This window comes from Aquarana catesbeiana, linkage group LG01, assembly GCF_042186555.1.
Source record: "Aquarana catesbeiana isolate 2022-GZ linkage group LG01, ASM4218655v1, whole genome shotgun sequence".
NCBI classification, from domain to species: Eukaryota; Metazoa; Chordata; class Amphibia; order Anura; family Ranidae; genus Aquarana; species Aquarana catesbeiana.
In genome coordinates this window covers 696,578,581-696,604,919 of record NC_133324.1, presented here as the reverse complement: position 1 = coordinate 696,604,919, position 26,339 = coordinate 696,578,581, and the positions used below count along the sequence as shown (strand labels likewise).

Genomic DNA, 26,339 nt, shown 5'->3' with positions numbered 1-26,339 from the left:
TACTCCTTAATTTTTCAGGCACGGGGCAGGGCTAGGCATGATCTAATGTTGATTGACAAATAAGTCGCATCGTTGACTGCAGGGAAAGTCTAGACCCAGGTGAGGCCACTGCATTGTGCTTTGTTCTAGTGAACGCAGCCGGTGCAAAGTATGACAACGGAGATATTTCTGTGACTGAGCTACAGCATTGTCACTTGCTTACAGAAAATGGGGAAAGGGTCTAGCCAATGCACCCACCAAAAAGGTAGTTTTTTTTTATGTGACAAGGAAAATGTTAAAATGAATAGTACTCTGTTACAGTATCAAGAAGTTTGAGTATTCAATTCTAGGTAACAAAATCAGCATGCTGTGGTACACTGCTGACTGCAAGGTAACTAACTTACCATGCTGCACAGGCATACACTATGCTAATCTTACCCCGTTAGAGTATTTAATAACACACATTTGTAGTGGGAATGTACTGTATATTGCATCTTTAGCCAAAAAGAAAAAAAAATCCTGTCATACATTCCACATTTGACTCAACTATATCTGCATGAAATAGCAACACAAAAAAAAATAAAACCAGAACAGCATAAAAGCAAACAATGGAAAAAAGGTTAATTGTAGCATACACATTATCTGTGAACAATATATACCATACTGGATATATACTAGATCTATTTGTATGTATCTAAATACATTCAGCTAAAATGAGATCTAAATAATTTAAGAGCCAAAAAAACGGGTAACTCCTTTCTATACTATACTCCAGAATGGTTCACTAGAGTAATGGCTTCACCCACCCTCCTAGGAGCCAAGATGACTAACAAACCTTAACCATTCATAAAACAAAGTTAGGAAAAATAAGGGAGAGACATGCAGTATAGGATTCATGATAAAGGAGTTATCAAGTAATAACTCAGATTTTTCTATATCATTCTCCAGGGCAGTTTACTAGAGATACTAGCAAGATATTACCTAGAGTGGGACCATTGCCTGAAGCATTTTCCTGCCGAAGGCATGATCTTGGCTGGATAGGAGTTCAATCTGACAGTGCTTCAAAAATGTAATAATGCTGGTCTTTGTGACAGCTTTTCAAATCTCCTGAACAGAGGTACAAATCTTTCAGCCTATTGGGAGCGTGTGGAATGAGCTGCGATACATAGGAGAAAGGTTTTCCCTGCCGCTACGCTAGTTATGATCATAGGTGGACAGATCCCTCTATCAATAGATGCTTTATTTCCTTTCTTGGGTCTACTAAAGAGAATAAAGATGGCATTAGATTTTCTAAATGGTCTGGTGTTCTCAGTGTATTGGAATATGCATCTTCTGACATCCAAAGCAGCAAAGCTGGCTTCTTTGGGGACTAATGCTCACTGACAAAAGGATGGTAGAACCACATCATGATTCCTGTGGGAACCCGTGACTACCTTGAACAAGAAAGTAGGAACTGTGCTCATGAAGACTCTGTCCTGAAGTAAAGTAAAATTGGGTTCGGGAGCAGATATAATAGGGATTAGAAACTGAGATTTAACCGTAAGGTGTTTGATAGGAGCATTTGTAATTGGCTCAAAGGGAAAGCTGGTAAGTCCATTCAGTACCATCTGCAGGTCCCATGGAGGACTTCTGAGTCTGAGTCTAAAAAGAACTTAACCAGGGGGGATTCCCTTATAGCGAATTAAACAGCACGGTGCTTGTGCTGTCTAATCTGCCCCTCTCTAAACTGTAAAAAACCTGGATGATCCTGCCTGTACCTGTGTCCCCTTCTGTGAGCTGACTACGATAATCATGGCTGCTGAGCCCTGACTACAGTGGTCAGCTTGCGTGCCTCAGTCATCCGCAGCTCTCCTCTGTCCCCCTCACCCCCTGCCTATCAGCTCCGCGTGTCTGTGTCTCTGTCTCTGCTGCCCTCCTGCTTCCATTATTAAAAAATAAAAAAAAGATTACAAATTGTCACTGCCAGCCCCTCTATTATAACTAGGTATAACACTTCTGGTATACAACAGCTTGTTATTGTTTACTTTTATTAAAATCTATTTCTAAAAGAATAAAAAAAAGATATACTGTAGTTAGAAAAAATAACATTTTGGAGGCATCAGGTAATTCATACTTACAGTTGGTCCTTAGGTTTTCTGCAGCCATGTAAGATTTTAGTCAAGGAAAAAGTATTCATGTTAGTATTATTTGTGTAGAATCACAGATAAACAGTAAAGTCAAGCAGTGTGGCACTTTACCAAAACACATGAGAGTTTTATCAGTACAAGTACACAATATGAAGGCCAAAAGCTAATGATTAGAAAAGCTGCCACTAGAATGAGAAAATGATCTGCTATTTTGATATATAAAACAAAACCATTTCTACTATTTGTAATGTATATGGCACCATCAGAATTCATGACACTGTAGAAAAGTAATAGACATAACAAGGGTGGGTACCAAATAAAATAATTTTCTAGTGGCAAGTTAACACAGTTGTATAAGTAAAAAGTATCAATAAAAATAAATACATGAAAGAAAAATGTGCACTACCATATGAACTACAAAAAAAAAAGTGAATTTTAGAGCACCGATTTTGATGCTAAAAATGTTGCATTACATTTTACAACAGTACACTAGAACTGCCGTAATAAAATTTCTCAACGTAACAGTACATATTTCACCTGGGACAAAATTTTATTTTGCAGAGTTGATAAGTGTATAATACATGTGACAAAAGCTATATGTGCAGGAAGTTCAAGGGGCAGAATAAAAAAAAAGTCAGAGGCTGAAAACCAACCCACCAAGGAAAGAAGGTGGACAATGGACAGTTTTCCAGCTAGACAACAGATGTGCCAGTTGTAGTTAGGATCTGCACTTTAGAGCCTGAATCTCTGTAGGAGCAAGAAGATGGTCAGTGAAAATCTGGAAACAAATAACATATAGTAATACAAGTCTTTTTATAATATAATTATGATATAATTACTGTCAGACTTTAAAGAAAAACATAATCATTGCAAACCTCTCCTTTTGAATATGCTAGTCTTCTAGCTAGGAAAAAGGTGCAATAAAGAAGAAACTGACTTACCTCATACTACATAGAACATTTTTATTTTTAAAGGATATAGTACGGATTTTCTAACAACAGGGAAGCCATGCCAGCCTCTTTAAGCATAGGACGGGCCATTAAAGTTCTTCTCCTCCAGTAATACTATATGACAAGAAATAAAGTACATTACATTAATTTATACCAGGGGTAATGAATTAAAATTCAAGGAGGTCCAATCACTTAGAATAAAAAATTCTGGCCAAGGTCTGAATCACAAGTCTGTGCCATGAAAGATTGTACGCGTCTCCTTTTCTTTTTTTTGGCGCAAGCCACACTCTTTAGTGCTTTTCTTATGGTTTCCATCACACACTCTGGTAGTACTGTAAATCTGTAAATGTCCCCAGTAGTATTCCCCCTTACATCAGGTGCCCCTACCAGAGTAATTCATCAGTAGTCATCAGACTACCCCCATAAATCAGTTGCCACCATCAGGGCACCCTCTTACATCAGGTGTCCTCATCAGAGTGCCCCCTTACATCAGGTATTCCCATCAAAGTGCCCACTTACATCAGGTTTCTTCATTAGTAGGCCCCCTTGCCTCATTTGTCCCCATCAGGGTGCCCTTTACATTAGGTGTTGTCATCAGAGTGCCCCTTTAAATCAGGTGCCCCCATCACATCATGTGTGCCCATCAGAGTGCCCCCGAACATCAGGTGTGCCCCTCAGAGTGCCCCTTTACATCAGATGTCCCCCATCACAGTGCCACCTTACATCAGGTATTCCCATCACATCCGGTGTGCCCATCAGAGTGCTCCTTTACATCAGGCATTCTAGTCAGAGTGCCCCTTAACATAATATGTGCCCATCAGCGTTCCCCCACTAGCATTAAATGTGGCCATCTGCATGCCCCTTATTTTATGTTAAGGTTCACTCTGATGGGCACATTTTATGCTAGTGGTGGCACACTGATGGGCATATATTATGTTAAGGGGCGCTCTGATGGGCACAACAAAATGTGCCCATCAGTGTGAACCTTAACATAAAATATGCCCATCAGAATGCCCCTTATTTTATGTTAAGGGTTACACTAATCGGCATAATTTATGTAAAGGGGCACTCTGATGGGCACATTTTGTTGTGCCCATTAGAGCACCCCTTAATATGTGCCCATCAGCATGCCCCTTAAGAGAAAATGTGCCCATCATTGTGCTCCTGTATATATTGCATCCCACACACCTTGAGGGCAGATGGGGAGCGGGAGCCAGCAGAAGTAGCAAGTTGCAGGGGCCGAGAGCTGCGCCACGTGCCTTGCTGAAGGGGGCGGGGCGAGCATCATACCCCAGTGACTGGCAAGGAGTGAGACGGAAGCCAAGAGAAAATGAGCAGCAGGGGGCGGGCGCGCACGTGAGGTCACGCCTTACCTTGCCAGGAGCCGTGAGATAAGCAGCAGAGGGCGGGGCGCAAATGCAATGTCATTGGCTGCAGGGACACCCGTGGTCCCTGCAACCAATGGTGGTGAAGCAGAGGCACTTTACACTGGTGACCTGACGGTCCGAACAGAAGCATCGCTCAGTCCGTGTTCAGGTCGTGGGCCGCCATTTGATGACAGCTGATTTATACCATTTATAAACAAAATTTGGGCTTTCTAAAAATAGAATCTCAAGCAGAGCTGCATATCTTGGGTTTATAAATGTTAACAATATTTTTACTAGCCTTCTTTATGTATATGCATATGTATGAAACAAGCGAGCTTAGCAACAGGTCAGATTCCAGATGTATTTTCCTAGTTCAGGTTCCAAAATTAAAGTGAATGTAAACCCAATGTCATCCTTTCTAAACTACTGCCATTGGGGTTATCTATAAGGATATACATGGCTCCTGCACGTATCTTTACCTGTCAAATGTCTCCCCTTTGTCTGTTATGAGAGTATATTCTGCATATTCTGTGGGTGAGTCTGTTGTCTGGAGCTCAGTGGGTGGAGTCGTGATGTCAGTAGACTCCCCACCCACCTCTACACTCCCCTTGTCAATATGCATTTTCTCCTTTGTATTTCTTACACTGAACTTCTGCTATGATCTCTAACATCCAGTGAAAAAACAGGAAAGTAACCACATGACTTCAGCATGCCAAATCATGCTGAGGTGTGGAGCAGCCAATCCTTGCAGAGCTGCTGAAGAAAGATGTGGGGGAGGGAATTAAAAAATAATGCCTGTGTCTTAGGCTGTCACTCACAGCAAGGTGGAGTATTTGACAAAATTTTTGTCAGTTTGTCAAGATTTTTCTCACTGAACAATAAAAGGCGATTGCTCAGAGATGGATTAAAGGGGTTGTAAAGTTATTTATTTTATTTTTTTTAAATAACAAACATGTTATACTTACCTTCACTGTGCAGCTCGTTCTGCACAGAGTGGCCCCGAACCTGGTCTTCTGGGGTCCCTCGGCGGCTGTTTCAGCTCCTCCCCGCAAGCATTTACCACCTTCATGCGAGCTCCCTCGCACGGTGGTGAGTGCTTGCGGGCGCGCTCCCGTGATACAGCCGGCGGCTATAGCCGCTCGCTGTATCACTCGGCCCCGCCCCCCGGCGCGCCGCGTCATTGGATGTGATTGACAGCAGCGCGAGCCAATGGCTGCGCTGCTTTCAATCCATCCACTGCAGCCAATCAGCGACCAGGCTGAGCTGCAATGAAGATGACGAGCACGAGCAGCGAAGATTCGGGGCGTCAGGTAAGTAAAACGGGGGGCCTGGGGGCGGCGGTACTGTCAAAAGTTTTTTCACCTTAATGCATAGAATGCATTAAGGTGAAAAAATTTTTACCTTTACAACCCCTTTAACTCTGTGTGGCAAGACTGGGCTCAAATGATAGGAAATCTTATACTCTACAGTATGATATAAAAAAAAAATTTCGGGTTTACATCCACTTTAAACAACATCGGAACGGTATAAGAGCATAGTGGTTGATTTACCAAAACTGGAGAGTGCAACATTTGGTGCAACTGTGCATGGTAGCCAATCAGCTTCTAACTTCAGCTTATTCAATTAAAGTGAATGTAAACCGTCTCCTATACCCAGTGAAGTGAACAGCTTCAGATGATACACAGAGATTAAACAAATGTCCCTACATAAGTTTTACATGTATATCTGCTGTCTTCCCCTCTCTATATTCTTTAAAAAGTGCACATCCTGTTAGAATTTTTACTTCCTCATTCAGTAGTTGGAGAGGATTCTTGACATACACTGTGTGACAGCTGATTGGAGGAAAGGCACACCACCCCCCCTCCTTCCACATAGGCAAAAGAAGGAAGGAAGGAATGTGCAGAGCTGTGCTGTGACAAGATAAGCTTTCTGCTAGTCTATTTATAGCACCCACCCCGACACAAATTTCAGGCTGGATTTAGCTCGGTTGTCGGAGAACTTGTCAGAAGTTATCATGCTGATAACAGAGGAACGAAACAGCAAAAGGACATGGGACTTAGTGCTTTGGAGAGAGATAAGTAATAGGGGTGTGGATTTTATTTGCTGCATCGATGCATCGCGATTCGGGGGTCCCCGATGTGGCACTGATGCAAGCACCCCGAAAAATCGATGTCGGGTGACGTCATCCCGACTTGCCCCGCCCCTCCCGGAAGACTGCTCCGCACGTTTTTGTCAATATGGCTTTTGTTAATAAATGCAATTGCAATCCATTAAATGGCCACTGCTGTATTTGTTTTTTTTAAATAGAGAGGGAGTCCCGCAAAATTTTTTTTTTTAAAGTCAGCAGCTACAAATACTGCAGCTGCTGACTTTTAAAATATGGACACTTACCTGTCACAGGGTCCAGCGATGTGGGCACCCGAGGCCGAACCGCCCCTCGGTCCTCGGATGCTGTTGCCGTCATCTTCGGCTTCACTTCCTGGTTCCCTACTGTGCATGTGCAAGTCGTGCAGCGCAATCTGAATGGTCCCTGCTGTCTCTGGGACCCGTGTGTGTCCCAGCAGACAGCGCGGCAGGACAGGAAGAGGCACAGACTCCCGTGGGAGTCTATGCCCGGAAGTAGGTGCAAACACCTGTCTTAGACAGGTATCTGCACCCCCCTCCCCCCCTGAAAGGAGCCAAATGTGACACCGCAGGGGGGAGGGTTCCAAAAAGCAGAGGTTCAACTTTTGTGTGAACCTCCGCTTTCATACCTCGTAAAAATTATACGAAAACCCCCTAGCGGGGCTTTAAAGCAGCCAATAAATACAATGTGGATAGTCAAAAAATAATTTTATTGGTACAAAAAGGTAGTATAAAATAGATGGGTTCTGACCTATAAAGTCAGGACATGAACTGGAGTACAATATAAGATAAAAACACAACGGACAGTGCCCGTAATCAGGAACAATGTACAATACAGTGTATTTTGGACAACAAGATCATAGATATTAAAATCCTGACGCATTTCGACTCTGACTGGGTCTTCTTCAGAGGATAGTTGTCAACTGTGGGAATGTAAGCATATATCAAACATAGCATAAAACTCAGCAGTAACGGACTTATTATATATACAACACAACATATCTGCATAAATTGCATAATTACCAGTCACAAAGTTCCCGATAGTTCTGAATGTTCATGATGAAAAGGATATGGTCCCTCCTATGGCCTTTGCCTCCCCAATGACAGGCCAGCTCCCCAGAGAGCGGGTGATAGGCCAAGCATGCCTTGCAAGGGATCACGCATACACTACCCCCCCGCGGGGGGGGGGGACGGACAGCGGGTGGCACACACTGCACCCAAGATGGAGTAACAGTGATGCTGGAATCAAATTAGAGGCAATGAATCATTAGTTGCCCCAGAAGGATGATAGTTCTCCTAATTCAGGACAGTTTACTCGTATTGGAATATAGGTCCATGGGTATGCAGGGGACAGAAAGTACGGCAAAAAGGGGAAGGGAAAGGAAAAGGGAGGGGGGGGGGGGGGGAACAGGGGAGGAATAAAGGGAACAAACAAAGGAAAAGAACGGTGAAAACCAAAAAGTGAAAGAAGTGAATTTGTGACTTACAAAAACAAACAAACAAACAACAAATGCCCTGCTGCCCATTCAGGACCATACAGTGGTAGAGGTATTGGAAATAATAGTACTGGCCTACACCAGTGAAAGGAACCAAGGTGCAAGGTGAGGAAGACCAGCCAGAGCTGGAAGAGAAGAGGAATGGGGATGGTGCGGTGGTGAAAATGATGTGAAGGGAAAAGTGGCTGGAAATAGAAAGGAAGGGGGGAATAGAAAGGCACATGAGTGTGAAAGAGACCCAACAGCAACACAACAACCCACAAAACAAAACCAAACAATGCGTGATGCATAGACACAAGGACTAAAGGGGTGCATAAGGTGACGGCAGTGTTTATTACCTAATACTGAGGACCGGAGTAGCTTAGATCAGATTGCCCGGGGTTCTGGAAAGTTATAATGTCAGCATCAGACATCACTGGATATAAAGAATAATAAAGGGGGGTACTATAGAGCCGTGGTATGAACCACACCTAGAGGAGAGCAGTTGCGGACGTTTTAAAAGTACTTACCAATCGATCAGACCGGTGGCTGCATACGAGCGTTTCACAAAGTCAGGAGAGGGTCAATGAGCCTCCCCTGAAACTTGGTGCATTAAAAAGAAATGCTAATTGACTAAGCCTCATCAGGTGCGGGTGCTCGTTCACTCCGCTCCCCCCTCCCCCTCCAGTAGGGGAAAAGTGGCACATAAGTGCGCTCACTGCGTGACCCCCCCCGGAGTTCCGGAGGAGAATAAACTCTCGGGTCCCCCGTCGCTTCCGCCGCAACTGTGCAGGCGCCGTGACGTCACGCGGTCGCGCGCGCAGGAGCACGCCGTTCGGAAGGGATCCGGGACGCCGCTGGCAGACAAGCAGCGCCCCGTCCCAGGTGCTGCCACCTGGTGGGCGCATCAAGGAGACGCAGGGCCCAAGCTTCGCCTCTCTTGTCCTGCCAGTAAGGCATGTATGGCACAATCCCGCCCCTAAATGGAGAGCACAGCCAATCAGGGGGAGACAGCTACGGAGACACAGGAAGAAACAACAGGGTGATTATAAGTAATCTCAAATGACACTAAAGGATCCACACCTGCCATCAACCACTAACTAGGCATTATGTGTAGAGTATGCGGGATCCTTTGTTGACCATAATATATACATCGTGCTGTACAATATCACTGTCACATTAAAGATGGTTATATGACTACAATAACATAATCCGTTATATTATCAAATAAACAATACAAAGTAGAAGATACATGATGAAAAAATACATAATGAGAAAAACTGTGAACTGTTTTTCCAAGGCTATGTCCCTCTGAGCCTAGGAGAATTAGAAAAACAGGTACCTACTTCTATACATTACGCTTTAAGCGGGAAAATACATCACACAATTATGAGTGTTGCGAATGATCATAATCGGGTTACTGGTCGCTGGGTAACCTAGGCAGGAGTGGGCCATGAGATGGAAAACATGGTTTCACTTATTTTGGGAAGCTGTCACCAGGGCTGGAAGAGAGGATATATGATGGTGATGTGATTCCAGGAATTAAGAATTTTCTCCAATTCACTCATTGTGTCCTGCCAGAGGAGAACCCCTGCAGGAAAGGAGCGAACGAGATAGATTCATTAAGGCCTGGTGGGGAGGTGGCCTGTAATTGGAATATCCATCTCTGCTCTTTTTGTAGCAGAGCCTTATTCCAATCACCACCTCTGGTTGGAATATACATCCTACAAAGGGCCACAAAAGTGACTCTTGGAACCCTATAGTTGTGTGTTGAAATTACATGCCTGCCAATGGGGAGATATGGGTTCCCCACCTGCATGCTGTATACATGTTGAGAAATACGCTTCCAAAATTCCTGCCTGGTTTTCCCCCCATAGTAGGCGCCACATTCACATTCCATAAGATATACTACTCCACGTGTGTGGCAATTCACAAGTTGTGCAGGTGTAAATGTGTTTCCATTAGGAAGAACAAAAGTTTTGTCTTTTTTGATAAATGAACAGTAAGAGCAATGTCCACAGGGGAAGGAACCCGTTATGAAGCAGTGTTTCAATCTCCTATTCTCATTGGTATATTCACTCTGGACAAGCTTGTCTCGTAATGACATAGCTCTTTTATATGTTGTAGTGGGTTGTTTATGGACAAACTCACGCAATTGGGGGTCATCCGTGAGGATGCTCCAATGACGCTTTATAATCTTTTTGATAGCTGTATGTTGTCGCGAATAACGCATGATAATCCGGGTGAGATTACACTCAGGGCTCTTGGGGGGCTTGGATCTAAATAGCAGCTGGAGTCTAGATTGTCCTATGGCTTGGTTATAAGCTTTTTTGAGACAGGATCGGCTGTATCCCCTTGCTAACAATCGGCTCTGAAGCCCCTCAGCTTCTTTTTTAAATAGAGCATCATTCGAATAATTGCAACGAAGGCGCAAGTATTGTCCGTAGGGGATTGAGTTCTTGAGTGGTGTCGGGTGAAAACTATCCGAGTGGAGGACCGTATTGCCAGCAGTTGTCTTTCGGAACAAAGTGCTAGATAGCTTTCTGTCAGCAGTAACAAAAATGGAAACATCTAAAAAGGTGACGCTGTAGAGATCCTGGGTCATCGTGAATCTCAAATTGCAATCATTCACATTAATCCGATTAAAAAATTCAATTTTTTTACTGCTGACAGAAAGCTATCTAGCAATATAAAATATAAAGAAAATGTCTCTGTAAACATGAAAATATGTCCCAGTGATGACGTGTTGTCAAAAAGAAGTGGTAGTCCACAAAAAATAGGTGCAATCAGTGTGGAAGTTCCTACCGCTTCCCAAATATCTACTCAGATGTCATCAAGGTAATAAGTGGATAAGGTTCGCTTACTGGAACTGTTGGATTCTACTGCCATTAGCATAGAATCAATCGAGCTGTGTGCCACCAAGGGCAGATGTATGGAATGGTCAAGGACGGATGGAAAGTCTGCAAGCCAAGATGTTGCCTCTGGATCCACGGGAAGAGAGCCAGGACTGGTTCAAAGGTTCAAACTGTTTCTCAGATCCCGGAGGTATGTGGAAAAAGAAGGGGGATGCCTCCACATAGTGTAAATCGGGGTTATTTATTGCTAAAAACCGTAGTACATAAAAGTGATCACAAATAAACAAGGCAGTGTACAAGGTAAAAAGCCGCCCTACGCGTTTCGATCAATAGACCTTCAACATGGACCATATCCTTTTCATCATGAACATTCAGAACTATCGGGAACTTTGTGACTGGTAATTATGCAATTTATGCAGGTATGTTGTGTTGTATATACATAAGTCCGTTACTGTTGAGTTTTATGCTATGTTTGATATATGCTTACATTCCCACAGTTGACAACTATCCTCTGAAGAAGACCCAGTCAGGGTCGAAACGCGTTAGGATTTAATATCTATGATCTTGTTGTCCAAAATACACTGTATTGTACATTGTTCCCGATTACGGGCACTGTCCGTTGTGTTTTTATCTTATATTGTACTCCAGTTCATGCCCTGACTTTATAGGTCAGAACCTGTTTTATACTACCTTTTTGTACCAATAAAATTATTTTTTGACTATCCACATTGCATTTATTGGCTGCTTTAAAGCCCCGTTAGGGGGTTTTCGTATAATTTTTACGCATCTTGTGGGGTGCGCAGCCTATTTGTCTGTACTCATGCGAGTGTCCCCGGTTGGCCAGCTTTCATACCTCGTTTTGTAGTCTGTGTATATAACTGTATATCCCGCTCTGGCCCGCCTCTCTCCTCACGTATCTCCTGACGTCAGCCCCGCCCGCCTCTCTTCTGATCTGATAGCTACAGTCGGTGGGCGGGGCTGGGAACTCCCACTGACATCAGAAGAGACAGAGAGACGTGAGACTGAGAGAAGAGACGTGGGCCGGACTGAGCAGTCACATGAGCGGCCTATACAGTTATATACACAGACTAAAAATGGAAAACATGGTTTCACTTATTTTGGGAAGCTGTCACCAGGGCTGGAAGAGAGGATATATGATGGTGATGTGATTCCAGGAATTAAGAATTTTCTCCAATTCACTCATTGTGTCCTGCCAGAGGAGAACCCCTGCAGGAAAGGAGCGAACGAGATAGATTCATTAAGGCCTGGTGGGGAGGTGGCCTGTAATTGGAATATCCATCTCTGCTCTTTTTGTAGCAGAGCCTTATTCCAATCACCACCTCTGGTTGGAATATACATCCTACAAAGGGCCACAAAAGTGACTCTTGGAACCCTATAGTTGTATGTTGAAATTACATGCCTCCCAATGGGGAGATATGGGTTCCCCACCTGCATGCTGTATACATGTTGAGAAATACGCTTCCAAAATTCCTGCCTGGTTTTCCCCCCATAGTAGGCGCCACATTCACATTCCATAAGATATACTACTCCACGTGTGTGGCAATTCACAAATTGTGCAGGTGTAAATGTGTTTCCATTAGGAAGAACAAAAGTTTTGTCTTTTTTGATAAATGAACAGTAAGAGCAATGTCCACAGGGGAAGGAACCCGTTATGGAGCAGTGTTTCAATCTCCTATTCTCATTGGTATATTCACTCTGGACAAGCTTGTCTCGTAATGGGGCTGTTTGTCAGTTGTGGATTCTAATCCTTCCTGACCTCCCAGCAGCCGTGTGTGTGAATTCCTGTATCCTGTAGTGCACCGGATTACTGCACTACGTAAAGTGGAGTTCCCCCTGTTTTTAAGTTTATTAAAAGTCAGCAGCTACAAAAAGTGTAGCTGCTGACTTTTAATAATCAGACACTCACCTGTCCCACGGTCCATCAATGCGGCTGAACGGAGCCTCGCTCCTCTACTCGGCGCCGTCATATCTACTGTGGGCAGTGACACCCGCCTGTGACAGCTTATGCCTTCACGGCCGGGCACGCACTGCGCTCTGCCATTGGCCAGCCAATCTTCTGGGACCTGTGTTGTGTCCCAGAAGATCGCTGGCAGGGAGGGGCCGCCTAGTAAATTTTTTGTATATTAAAAGTCAGCAGCTACAAAAAAAGTCTATCTTCTGACTTTTAATAAAAATAATACACTCACCTGTCCCACAATCCAGCGACGTGGCCACCCAAACCCTCCATTTCCTCCCCTGCCTGTCCACGGCGCTGGCAATACTACTATGGGCATCTGGCTGTGACAGCTTGCAGCTTTACAGCCTGGTGCACAACTGCGCATGTCTCACTGCACTGTCCTGCACAGCCGGGCAATCTTCTGAGACCTGTGATGTGACCCAGAAGATTGCAGGGAGGAAGGGCCGCCTAGGCGGCCCAAGTGGAAGTGGGAGCGTGTCAGTAATCGTGATGCATCGCGGAATCGAATCGTTGACCAGATAATCGTAATCGAATCGTGAGACCAGTTATGATGCGCGCCCCTAATATGTAAACACTACAGATATACTGTATGTGCATAGGTCAAATTTCATGAATCGGGTTTACATCCACTTTAACCACTTGCTGACCAGCTGCCGCAGCTATACATCGGCACTTTAAGACACTATAGTAGGCGCACGCGCGCAGCATGTTCCCGGAGCCAATGCACGTGCACGACGGACGTGATGTCTGCCGGGCACCCGCGATCGCTCCTGACAGAACGAGAACGGGGATCTGTGTGCTGGTTCTGTCAGGGGAGTAGAGACAGATTGTGAGTTTGTGTGTTCCCCCAGTCAGTCACATCCCCCCCACAGTTAGAAACACACCTAGGGAACACACTTAAAGCGGAGTTCCACCCAAAACATGGAACTTCCGCCTTAAAGGGAGGTGACCCCCTGACATGCCACATTTGGCATGTCATTTTTTTGGGTGGGGGGGAGTGGATACCCTCTTTTTAGAGGGTCCCAGCTCCCACTTTCTCACGGCAATCATGTGGGACACGTCACAGGTCCCAGATGATTGCGCAGCCAGTCACGGCGCGCGGCTCGTGCATGCGCAGTGGGTGCCCGAGTGTAAATCCACAGCTGGGTGCCCACAGTTACAATGCCGGCGCCACAGAGAGGAGGGGGAGACAAGCGGGGCTTTGTTCCCCCGCATCACTGGACCGTGGGACAGGTAAGTGTCCGATTATTAAAAGTCAGCAGCTGCAGTATTTGTAGCTGCTGACTTTTAATTTTTTTAAGCATAAAAGCTTAAGCTATATTTAGCTCCGATCGCTGTATAAATGTCAATAGTCCCAAAAAAAGTGTCAAAAGTGTCTGATCTGTCCACCCGCAATTCCTATAAAAATCGCAGATCGCCGCCATTACTAGTAAAAAAATAAAATAAATAAAAATGCCATAAATCTATCCCCTATTTTGTAGACGCTATAACTTTTACGCAAACCAATCAATATACGGTTATTGCGATTTTTTTACCAAAAATATGTAGAAGAATACATATTGGCCTAAACTGATGAAGAATTTTTTTGGGGGGGGGGATATTTATTATAGCAAAAAGTACAAAATATTGTGTTTTTTTTTTTTTTTTTCTAAATTGTCGCTCTTTTTTTGTTTACAGAGCAAGAGATAAAAACCGCAGGTTATCAAATACCACCAAAAGAAAGCTCTATTTGTGGGGAAAAAAGGACATCAATTTTGTTTGGGTACAAAGACCCACGACTGCGCAAATGTCAAAGCGACGCAGTGCCATATCGCACAAAATGGCCTGATTAAAAAGGGGGCAAATCCTTCTAGGGCTGAAGTGGTTAAGCTCTGACAAAAAAAAAAAAAAAATGGAAGTTGATTGGTTTCTATGCAGAGCTACACCAGATTTTGCACTCGCCATTCAGTTATAGCTGTACCCTCATTTGTCCATCAATAGCTGCACACAACATAAAAGAGAATTTGAATAATAAGCAAGATTCGGCCATCATTTTCACCTTATTTGCTCATCGTTGCCCATTTCATCATTTGCAAACAGGCTTGCCCTGAATGTAATGTGGCGGCTAAGGGACAAAGCTTTGTTATTGTAATCTCTGTATTAAAAGGAAACTGTTGATGAGGGCATATTGTTAAATGTAATGGAGGAATCCTCTTTGAAAATGAATTCATTCTAAATAAACCCTATTGTTTTGGTGTTTTTTGTGGGGCACAAATATGAATTAACAGATCTGAAGATAACCATTTATTACAGAATACTATACTACAGGTATTGATATAGCACCAGCAATTTAGGCATGACTTTCAGTTACATCAATCCCTGCCCTTAGAGAGCTTACAACCTAAGGTCGCGATTCTACATGCAAACACATACTAAGGCCAAACCAAAGGATCCGGAGTAAACCTACACAAGCATATGCATGAAGAGTTTCCCGCCCCCATAGACAGAAAATAGAACATACACAAATATGTTTCAAGTGTGCCATATATAAAAGATACTTACATGGTCACCTGTACCAGCCAGATGAATGCACACAGGCCTGTACTTGCTCTTCCATTCTTTAGGCACTATGAACTGAAACCTATAAAACATAAAAACAATACACCAGATATATCACCTTGCATGGATGTGACAGCTTATAATTACTTTTTATTGCCAATGACATGGGAGATTTATTTGTATCGATCATGAAATACCATTGGCTTCAAATGTACCCCAGTGAAAAAACACAGAAAAATAGAAGTTAACACTTGCTGGAGGTAACACCGCTGGATTACTTTTACAGGCAGTGGAAGGAGATCCCAATCCCCTCCCGCTGCCTTTACAGGGCTCTCCTGAATGATCGGGGAGCCCAATAAGGATGCGAGTGGCGGCATCCGGCTCCTGGCTCACAGCGAGAGGTGGCAGAAACCAGAACTTTCGAGGATTTCATCACTTCCGGTTTCAGCTTTGTATTTACTGGCCAATTACCGGCCAGTGAAGCAGCTAATCAGACTGATCTCAGGCGGACGCAATTTTAAAGCTTGACATGTTTAGTATTTATTTACTTGGCTAAACATCGTCTTTTATATTTTACCAAAAAATTGGGTATTATATTGTGTTTTTTTTTTTTTTTGTGCGTTAAAATACGATAAAGTATTTTTTCAAAAAAAATCTGCATTTGAAAAACCACTACCGTGTGACATAAAAATATGCAACACGCACCATTTTATTTTCTAGGGCTTCTGCTTAAAAAAAAAAATATATAATGTTTGGGGGTTCTAAGTAATGTTTTTTACATGTAGGAGAGGAATGTCAGAATTGTCCCGGACTGGAAGTGGTTAATAAGTGATAATAAACATGACGTGGCCATTCAAAGCCAGACCTATGCAAGTACTGCTCCAGAAGAGCTGAGCTTGGTAGATCTTTTCTATAAGTCTTAATGTACACTTGACCCTTAGGAGCACTTGTTATCACGGGCTTCAAAATCTCTGTACAAGCATCAACTCTTCCCTTTTCAAAGGGGAATAACTAACAAGTATCACTGCTTTTGTGCCATCAACACACATTGACCGAATGTCATTTCAGCCAACGTATCTCTGAATAATAGATAACTTCCCTGCATTGAATCTGTAGCCATGCCACCAAGACCAGTTGCAATTTTTTCTGGAGAGTTACTGATGGGTCTGCAGTGGGTCCTGGCACCAAAGCAACTAATTCCAAGAAGGTTAGATGTCACACTGCCCGTTATTTCTCATATGACATGTACAAAAAATGATTTCTGGGAAGGTCACCAGCCAAGCTTACCGTGCTACAACGGTTTCACTGGGCATAACATCTGGCACATAGTGAACCAAAGGTGAGGTAAAATGTCCATCGAGAATCTTGCAATCTGTTTGTTCTTCAACCTAAATCAAAGCACAAAACATAACCACAAGTTAAACATTGTTACATAAAAGGAAATCAATCATCATACAATTTATTTCCTATCTGGTCACACAGATAAAGAACAGTCAAGGTTTAACTGATCCATATGTTACAGCAGTAGAACCAAGATGAAAGCAGCAGTCATATACTAAATATGTAAATGAAAGCCTTACCGTGTCAACATACACTGGGTAATCTTTAGGCACCAGATGCTGACATGTTTCTCGATTTCCAATAAGCTTACGAAATTCAAATAGTCTGGAAAAAGTAAATATAAAATTAAAGATCCATATGATTATATATTTATTTCATGCAATTTGTGCTCCATATAAACACATATCAAATGTAATCTACAGTGGGGAAAATTATTTGATCCCCTGCAGATTTTATAAGTTTGCCCGCTTACAAAGAAATGGTCTATAATTTTTATCATAGGTGTATTTTAAATGATAGAGACAGAAAAAACACGATACAAATGTTTTAAATTAAGTTTCAGTTCAGTGAGCAAAATAAGTATTTGAGCCCCAAGCAAAACAGGACTTATAACTTGGTGAAGAAACCCTTGTTGTTAAGCACAGAGGTAAGATGTTTCTTGTAGTTGGTTACTAGGTTTGCACACATCTCAGGAAGGATTTTGGTTGACTCTTTACAGATGTTCTCTAAATCCTTAAGGTTTCTTGGCTGTCTCTTGGCAACTCGAAGTTTCAGCTCCCTCCATAAATTTTCTATAGGATTAAGGTCTGGAGATTTTTCTAGGCCAATCCATGACCTTAATGTACTGCTTCTTGAGCCACTCCTTTTGCTTTGGCATGTTTTGGGTCACTGTCATTGCTGGAAGACCTACGACCCATCTTCAGTGTTCTGGCTGAGGGAAAAAGGTTCTCATCCAAGATTTTAAAATACACGGTCCCATCCATTAGCCCCACAATGCGGCAAAATCGGACTGTACCTTTAGCAGAAAAACAGCCCCAAAGCATAATTTTTCCACCTCCGTGCTTGACTGTAGGGATGGTGTTCTTAGGGTCATAGTCGGCATTTTTCTACCTCCAAAGACGGTGAGTCGAGTTGATGCCAAAGAGCTCAATTTTAGTCTCATCTGACCACAGCACTTTCTCCCAATCCTTCTCTGAATCATTTAGATGTTCGTTGGCATGACTGTACATTTGCCTTCTTGAGGAGGGGGACTCGCCGCGTTTGGAGGAAGAATAATACTGACTATGAACCAAAGAACACCATCCCTACAGTCTAGCACAGAGGTGGAAACATTATGCTTTGGGGCTGTTTCTCTGCTAAAGGTACAGACTGACTTTGCCGCATTGAGGGGCCAATGGACGGGGCCATGTAATTTAAAATCTTGGATGAGAACCTTCTTCTCTCAGCCAGTACACTGAAGATGGTTTGTGGATGGGTCTTCCAGCATGACAATGACCCAAAACATACCGCCAAGGCAACAAAGGAGTGGCTCAAGGAGAAGCATATTAGGATCATGAAGTGGCCTAGTCAGTCTCCAGACCTTAATCCTATAGAAAACGTATGGAGGGAGCTAAAACGTCGAGATGCCGTGCAACAGCCAAGAAACCTTAAGGATTTAGAGAAGATCTGTAAAGAAGAGTGGACCAAAATCCCACCTGAGATATGTGCTAACCTGGTCACCAACTACAAGAAACATCTTACCTCTGTGCTTGCCAACAAGGGTTTCTCCACCATGTACTAAGTAAAGTTCTGCTTGGAGATCAAATACGTATTTTACTCATTGAACTGCAACTCAATTTATAACATTTGTATCATGTGTTTTTTTCTGTATTTTTGGTTGATATTCTGTCTCTATCCTTTAAAATACACCTATGATAAAAATTATAGACCCCCCATTTATTTGTATATGGGCAAACTTACAAAATCTGGAGAGGATCAAATAATTATTTTCCCCACTGTACAAATCAAGCCGCAAAATAGAATATATTTTAAATTGTGCAATAAATATAATAATAACATTGTATGCAGGTAGTGTTCTCTGTTATAATAAATGTTAACACCAGAAGGAGAGTTATGCATATTTTATACATGCAGGAAATCCCTAGGAAAGGCTACAGTGTATTTTTCTTAACTACGTAGGGGTTGATTTACTAAGACGGGAGAGTGTAAAATCTGGTGCAACTGTTCATTGTAGCCAATCAGCTTCTAACCTCAGCTTGTTCAATTAAGCTTTGACAAAAAAAAAAAAAACCTGGAAGCCGATTGGTTCCTATGCAGAGCTACACCAGATTTTGCACTCTCCAGTTTTAGTAAATCAACCCCATAATATATGCTAACTTATACAAATATTTGAAATCATTATATTATTATACAGGATTTATATAGCGCCAACAGTTTGCGCAGCACTTTACAAAATGAAGGCAGATATTACAGTTACAATACAATTTGGCACAAGAGGAATCAGAGGGCCCTGCTCGTTAGAGCCTACAATCTAAGAAGGAGGGTCAAGCTGATGGAGAAAGTAAAAACAGTGTATTAGTTAGAAGTGGGATAGGCTTCTTTAACCGCTTCAGCCCTGGAAGATTTTACCCCCTTCCTGACCAGAGCACTTTTTGCGATTCGACACTGCGTCGCTTTAACTGACAATTGCGCGGTCGTGGGACATTGCACCCAAACAAAATTGATGTCCTTTTTTTCCTACAAATAGAGCTTTCTTTTGATGGTAGTTGATCACCTCTGCGGTTTTTATTTTTTGTACTATAAACAAAAAAAGAGCGACAATTTTGAAAAAAAACAATATTTTTTACTTTTTGCTATAATAAATATCCCCCAAAAATATATTAAAAAATGATTTGTTTCCTCAGTTTAGGCCAATATGTATTCTTCAACATATTTTTGGTAATAATAAAAAAAAAAAAAAAAAAAAAATCGCAATAAGCGTGTATTGATTGGTTTGCACAAAAGTTATAGCCTCTACACATTTGACACATTTTTTGGACCATTGGCATTTTTACAGCGATCAGTGCTATAAAAATGCATTGATTACTGTAAAAATGTCACTGGCAGGGAAGGGGTTAACACTAGGGGGCAATCAAAGGGTTAATTGTGTTTCCACTGAAGGGGGGAGTGGACTGTGTAAGGGAAGAGATAGATCGCTGTTCATACTTTGTATGAACAGATGATCTGTCACTACTCCCCTCACTTCTCCCCCAGAAACCGTGCCGGTTCTCCGTGTGCCCCAAACCAAACGATCGCCAGGCACTCGCATCGGCTCCGTGGGCGAGCAGGGGGCGTCGAAGCGCCCCTAGTGGCCACAGGGCGAAGCAGCGTTACATAACTTTGTTTCGCCCAGCTGAGCCATTCTGTTGCAATACAACTGCAGCGGCTGGTTAGCAAGTGGTTAACCACCTCAATACAGGGCACTTACACCCCCTTCCTGCCCAAGCCATTTTTCAGTTTTCAGCGCTGTCGCATTTTGAATGACAATTGCGCGGTCATGTTACACTGCACCCTAATTAAATTTTTATCATTTTTTCCCCACAAATAGAGCTTTCTTTTGGTGGTATTTGATCACCTCTGCGGTTTTTATTTATTGCGCTCTAAACAAAAGAAGAGGGACAATTTTGAAAAAACACAATATTTTTTACTTTTTGCTATAATAAATATCAAATTTTTTTTTTTTAACAAATTTTTTCCTCAGTTTAGGGCGATATGTATTCTTCTACATATTTTTGGTAAAAAAAAATTGCGATAAGCGTATATTGATTGGTTTGCGCAAAAGTTATAGCATCTACAAAATAGGGGATAGATTTATAGCATTTTTATTATTTATTTATTTTTTACTAGTAATGGCGGCGATCTGCAATTTTTATTGTGACTGCGATATTGCGGCAGACACATCGGACACTTTTGACACATTTTTGGGACCATTCACATTTATACAGCGATCAATGCTATAAAATTGCATTGATTACTGTGTAAATGTGACTGGCAGGGAAGGGGTTAACACTAGGGGGCGCTCGAGGGGTTAATGTATGACCTAAGGAGGTGATTCTAACTGTGGGGGGAGGGGACTGACTGGGGGAGGTGACCGATCGCTGTCCCTATGTACAAGGGACACGCCATCGGTCTCCTCTCCTCTCTGACAGGACGTGGATCTGTGTTTACATGCACAGATCCACGCTCCTGCTCTGTTACCCGGCAATCGCGGGTGCCCGGCGGCCATCGGGGCCTGCCGGGCACGCGCACCGGGTCCCGAGCGACGCAGCGGGCACGTGCGTGCGCCGCCGGCGGCACGCTCGTGCCCCCTAGTGGCTCGGGAGGGCGAGGACGTCATATGACGTCCTCCCAGAACAATAGAAGCCTCGTCCCGCCGTCATATGACGGTGGGCGGTGGCTTAGTGGTTAAAGAGAAGCGTTTTCAGGGATCGACTAAAGATGAATAGATGAGGAGATAGTCGCACAGATTGGGGGTAAGGAGTTCCAAAGTATGGGAGAAGCTCAGGAGAAGTCCTGGAGGCGAGCATGGGAGGGGGAGACAAGGAAGCTAGAGACCAGTAGGTCTTGGGAGGACCGAAGAGAATGGTTTGGTTGATATTTTGAGACAAGGCAATTGATGTAGCTGGTGGCAGAGTTGTGGATGGCTTTGTAAGTTGTTGTTAGTACTCTGAATTTTTTTCTTTGGGTGAGCGGAAGCCAATGGAGGGATTGACAGAGAGGGGTAGCAGACACTGAACGGTAAGTAAGGTGGATGAGTCTGGCAGCAGCATTCATGAAGCACTGAAGGAGGGATAACCTATTTAAAGGTAATCAAATGGGGACAGTTGCAGCAGTCGAGGCGAGAGATGACCAGGAAGTGAATTAGAAGCTCTGTGGTGCCAATGGATAAAAAGGGGCATATTCTGGAGATGCTGAGGCAGAATGATTTGGACAGGGGTTTGAATGTGGCACTGAAAGGACAGTTCAGAGTCCAGGGTTGCATTGGCAGTTTCATAGCTTTTATATGCCAACAGATTTAAATTAAATTTTAAATATAGAACAAATACCACATAGAATTATAGAAGATGATGAACACTACCATCAGTAATATAATATGAATTCTATTTTAGTTCTATAATCATACCGCTTTAAATCTTCAGGTTTTCCCCATCCGCGGATGAAAAATTTTGTTAGAAGCAACCGTCTGTATAGCACATCTAGTTTACTCAAACCCATTTGGGTATGTCACAGCTGAAAAAAAAAAAGTCAATACAAAATGTTACATAGTCAAAGCCAATAATCTATCAGATGATTCACATTAGTTTTTCTTCTCAAGCTGTTTACAGTCTAATGTGTTTGCCCCATTTACAGTCACAAACACTGCAGGGGTAATGTCAGCAGAAGGCAATTACATACATCTCAATATGTTTTAATTTTTTGGATAGAACATACAAACTGGACATAGATTATACAATTTTCCTTTAGATTTACCAAAACCATATAATATATGGGGTCAAACCTGAAGACTTTCAATTTGTATGCAATTAGGGTGGCCCTTGCACTACATTATACAGGATTTATATAGAGTCAACAGTTTGCGCAGCGCTTTACAACATTGGGGAAGACAGTACATTTACAATACAATTCAATACAGGAGGGATCAGAGGGCCCTGCTCGTTAGAGCTTACAAACTAGAAGGGAGGGTCAAGCGGAACAAAGGGTAGTAGCTGTGGGGGATGATCAGATGGACAAAATGAAAATACAGTTGTTAGGTGTGGGTAGGATAGGCTTCTCTGAAGAGGAGGGTTTTCAGGGATTGTCTAAAAGCTAATACAGTAGGAGATAGATGGACAGATTGGGGTAAGGAGTTCCATAGGCTTGGAGAGGCTCTGGAAAAGTCCTGGAGACGAGCATGGGAGGAGGTTATGAGAGTGCAGGAGGTCTTGAGAAGAACGAAGAGAACGATTAGGTTGGTATTTTGAGACTAGGTCAGTGATGTAGCTGGGGGCAGAGTTGTGGATGGCTTTGTAGGTAGTTGTTAGTATTTTGAATTGAATTTATTGAGTAAGCGCAAGCCAGTAGAGGGATTGACAGAGAGGAGTAGCAGAGACAGAGCAGTTGGTAAGGTGGATGAGTCTGGCAGCAGAATTCATGATGGACTGAAGGGGGATAGAGTATGCAGAAGTAAGCCAATGAGAAGAGAGTTGCAGTAATCAAGGATAGAGATGACCAGTGGGTGAATTAAGAGCTTAAGAGCTTTGTTGTGTCATTGGTTAGAAAGGGGCATATTATGGAGATGTTGAGGGGGTTGAGAAGGCAAGTTTTGTACAGTGATTGGACGTGGGGCTTAAAGGAGAGTTCTTAGTCCAGGACTACTCCTAGGAACTTGGCATGTGGGGATGGGCGATAGTTGTGCCATCGATTTTGACAGAGAGATCAGGGGAAGAGGCACGTGGGGAGGAAAAATTATAAGTTTGGTTTTGGATAAAGTTTGAGCAAGTGGTGTGACATCCAGACTGATATATCTGATAGTAAATTAGTGATATGTGAGGAGACTGAAGGAATGGGTTGAGGAGTAGATAAATACATTTGAGTGTCGATTGGAAGCTATCATCTGACCCAGGGAGGAGGTGTGGATTGAAAATAGGAGATGGCCAAGAACAGAATCTTGGGGGACCCCAACAGAGGAACACTACATTGTTTAGGATAAATCTAAAGCTGGCCATTGATGGTTCAAATCATGTATGGGCAGGCTGAATACACCCAAGTTGATCGATCAACTTGGGTACAACCAGCCTGCTGGATTTTACATGCGATTATTGCCAGCAGCTGTTATAGCCACTAGCAGTAATCACTGTGTTCTCCCAGTGGGAAAATACAATGGCTCGACAGAAGGGATTCCCCAGGCAACACTGTCTGTTGCAGTAAAGAAATTTGCTCCATCTATGGTTAGCCTAGAGGAAATTGAATAAGAAAATTATATATTGTATGGCCAGCTTTATATTATCACATAAAATCCATAACCCCAGTGCTTCTAGGCAACACTATACAAGGCTAACATGCTACCCACTGAATCCCAGGAAGCTCTAAATATGCAAATACTGACACTTTCTGGCAACTTGCTATTGGACAATAAGGCTGCCCATGGCAGGGATTGGTGCTGGAGGTGGCCAACCATTGGCACTTCCAGGAAGTGTTGGCATTTGTATACAAATGCCCTCAGATTCAGAGCTCTAATGTTGTCACTAAAGAACTAGGAGTACTGCTACTGCTGTTTTGTTTTGAAGATATATTCTTTGGAGTGGCCATTCTTGTCCATGCTACACAACAACCACATGCGTGTCAGGTATCCGAGAACTTGATAGGAACACGCCTATCCAAGGTCAGAGGACTCACCTAGTAGAGAAGGAAGATCTAGGATGACAGTTCCAGGTGCTGCACCAGTAAAAAAAAGTCAGCAATGGCAGCTCTCATATTTCTATTCATATTAGAAATAGGACTTATGTACAAATGCAGGAGGGGGAAGGGAAACATCAACACTGCAGCTTTATTTGTTAAAGTGACAAGGGTCACTTCACTATAACCCTAAGAAGGAGGTATTCAGAAACCAGGCACAAAATAATATACAACATTACAAAACAAACAAGTAACAAAGTGTATCAATGGTCAAAATGTAATATACATCGATTTCTACATTGTATTTCAATTCTCTAGTGGCTAGTCTACTCCTAATAAAGAAGATCTATCATTAAACATTTTTCACTTTTTATTTCTAACTCCCTAAGGGACTAACACATATAGCACTTTTAACATATGTCCCTCTATCAATGACTGCTTTTGAAATGAAAGCATATGCTGTGACCACATAACTCCTGTAGGCTCCTTGTACATTGGGGCATTCAGCAGCAGCGCATCCCTTCCGAATCTTCAGAGCACAGGCAGCCTGTCAAAGTTTGTGGCAGGCTGCAGCTCGACGGGACGAATGCTGTACTGAATGGTACCGAGTAGGGATGCACCGAAACAAATCGGTTCGAAAATGGTGTTTTCGGCACATTGCCAAAAGAAAAAAATTGCCGATAATGGTGCCAAAAATTGCACATGCGCAGTAGTGGTGCGTGCACCAACATGTGATGTCACGCACGTTCCTCGTGGTTAAGACGCTGGACTCGTGAGCACGTTCCCTGCAGTGGAGACGCTGGAGTTGGGAGCACTTTCCCCGTGGACGTTCCTCGTGGTTGAGACTTGAGACGGCTGCATACAAGGTTGCATTGGAGAGTGGGCACCGTCCGTCCTGGATGGCTACTATTGCTACTATTCGCCTGTGAGCATTCTCTTTAACTACTGACAAACAATCCATCTAGTACTATATATAATACAAACTTTGCTATTGAAATAGAGATATTCAGTTGTATGTACTTGTAGCATTATCGTTAGTTCTACTAGTTCTTCTACTACTACTACTACTAAACTAACAGGCCAGGTAATAATTATTATGATTTATTTTAAGGTACTTATATAGCACTGTCAATTTAGATAGCATTCAGTTAGTATGTTATAGTAATACTACACTGACAAGCACATGAATTTTTTAACCACTTCAGCCCTGGAAGATTTAGCTGCTGAATGACCGGGCCATTTTTTGCGATTCGGCACTGTGCAGCTTTAACTGACAACTGCGCGGTCATGCGACGCTCCACCCAAACAAAATCGACGTCCTTTTTTCCCCACAAATAGAGCTTTCTTTTGGTGGTATTTGATCGCCTCTGCGGTTTTTATTTTTTGTGCTATAAACAAAAAAAAGAGCGACAATTTTGAAAAAAAAATTTTTGAAAAAAGTTTAGGCCGATATGTATTCTTCTACATATTTTTGGTATAAAAAAAAAAAAAATCGCAATAAACGTAAACGTATATTGATTGGTCAAAAGTTATAGCGTTTACAAAATAGGGAATAGATTTATAGCATTTTTATTAGTTTTTTTAAATTTTTTTTTACTAGTAATGGCGGTGATCTGCGCTTTTTAATTGGGACTGTGACATTATGGCGGACACATCGGACACTTTTGACACATTTTTGGGACCATTGGCATTTATACAGCGATCGGTGCTTTAAAAATGCACTGATTGCTGTAAAAATATCACTGGCAGGGAAGGAGTTAACACTAGGGGGCGATCAAGGGGTTAACTGTGTTCCCTGCTACGTGTTTCTAACTGAAGGGGGAGGGGACTGACTAGAGGAAGTGACGGATCGTGGTTCCTAGCTAATAGGAACACACGATCTGTCACTCCTCTCAGAACAGAACAGGGAAGTGTGTGTTTACACACACTCGTCCCTGTTCTGTCTCTCGTGCTCGTGATCGCTCGTGGCTGGTGCTCATTGGCACCCCCACTGTGCAGTGGTTGCTTGCTATCCCGATCTCGCGAGCCGACGCATAGCTACAATGGTTCGCGGGATCATGCCGACCTGCCCCAGTAAAATGACGGCGGCTGGTCGGCAAACGGTTAAACATGACAGTATGCAGCTATATACTACTGAATATTATATCTCAAAAATAGCATGCAATCAAAATCAATAAATTCAATATATTCTTT

The 26,339-nt window shown here is 42.8% G+C and overlaps 1 protein-coding gene across 1 annotated transcript in view; it reads right to left on the bottom strand.

Moving 5' to 3' along the window:
- The window catches only part of ABHD18 (abhydrolase domain containing 18), a 74,944-nt gene that overhangs the window by 31,185 nt on the left and 17,420 nt on the right, over nt 1-26,339 (bottom strand). The window contains exons 2-7 of the mRNA XM_073603788.1: nt 21,895-22,001; nt 16,973-17,057; nt 16,680-16,780; nt 15,396-15,474; nt 3,085-3,169; nt 2,097-2,124 (exon numbers count right to left, since the gene is read on the bottom strand). Coding sequence (XP_073459889.1) covers nt 2,097-2,124; nt 3,085-3,169; nt 15,396-15,474; nt 16,680-16,780; nt 16,973-17,057; nt 21,895-21,986 — 470 coding nt within the window. The 5' untranslated portion in view covers nt 21,987-22,001. The remainder of the gene's footprint in view (nt 1-2,096; nt 2,125-3,084; nt 3,170-15,395; nt 15,475-16,679; nt 16,781-16,972; nt 17,058-21,894; nt 22,002-26,339) is intronic.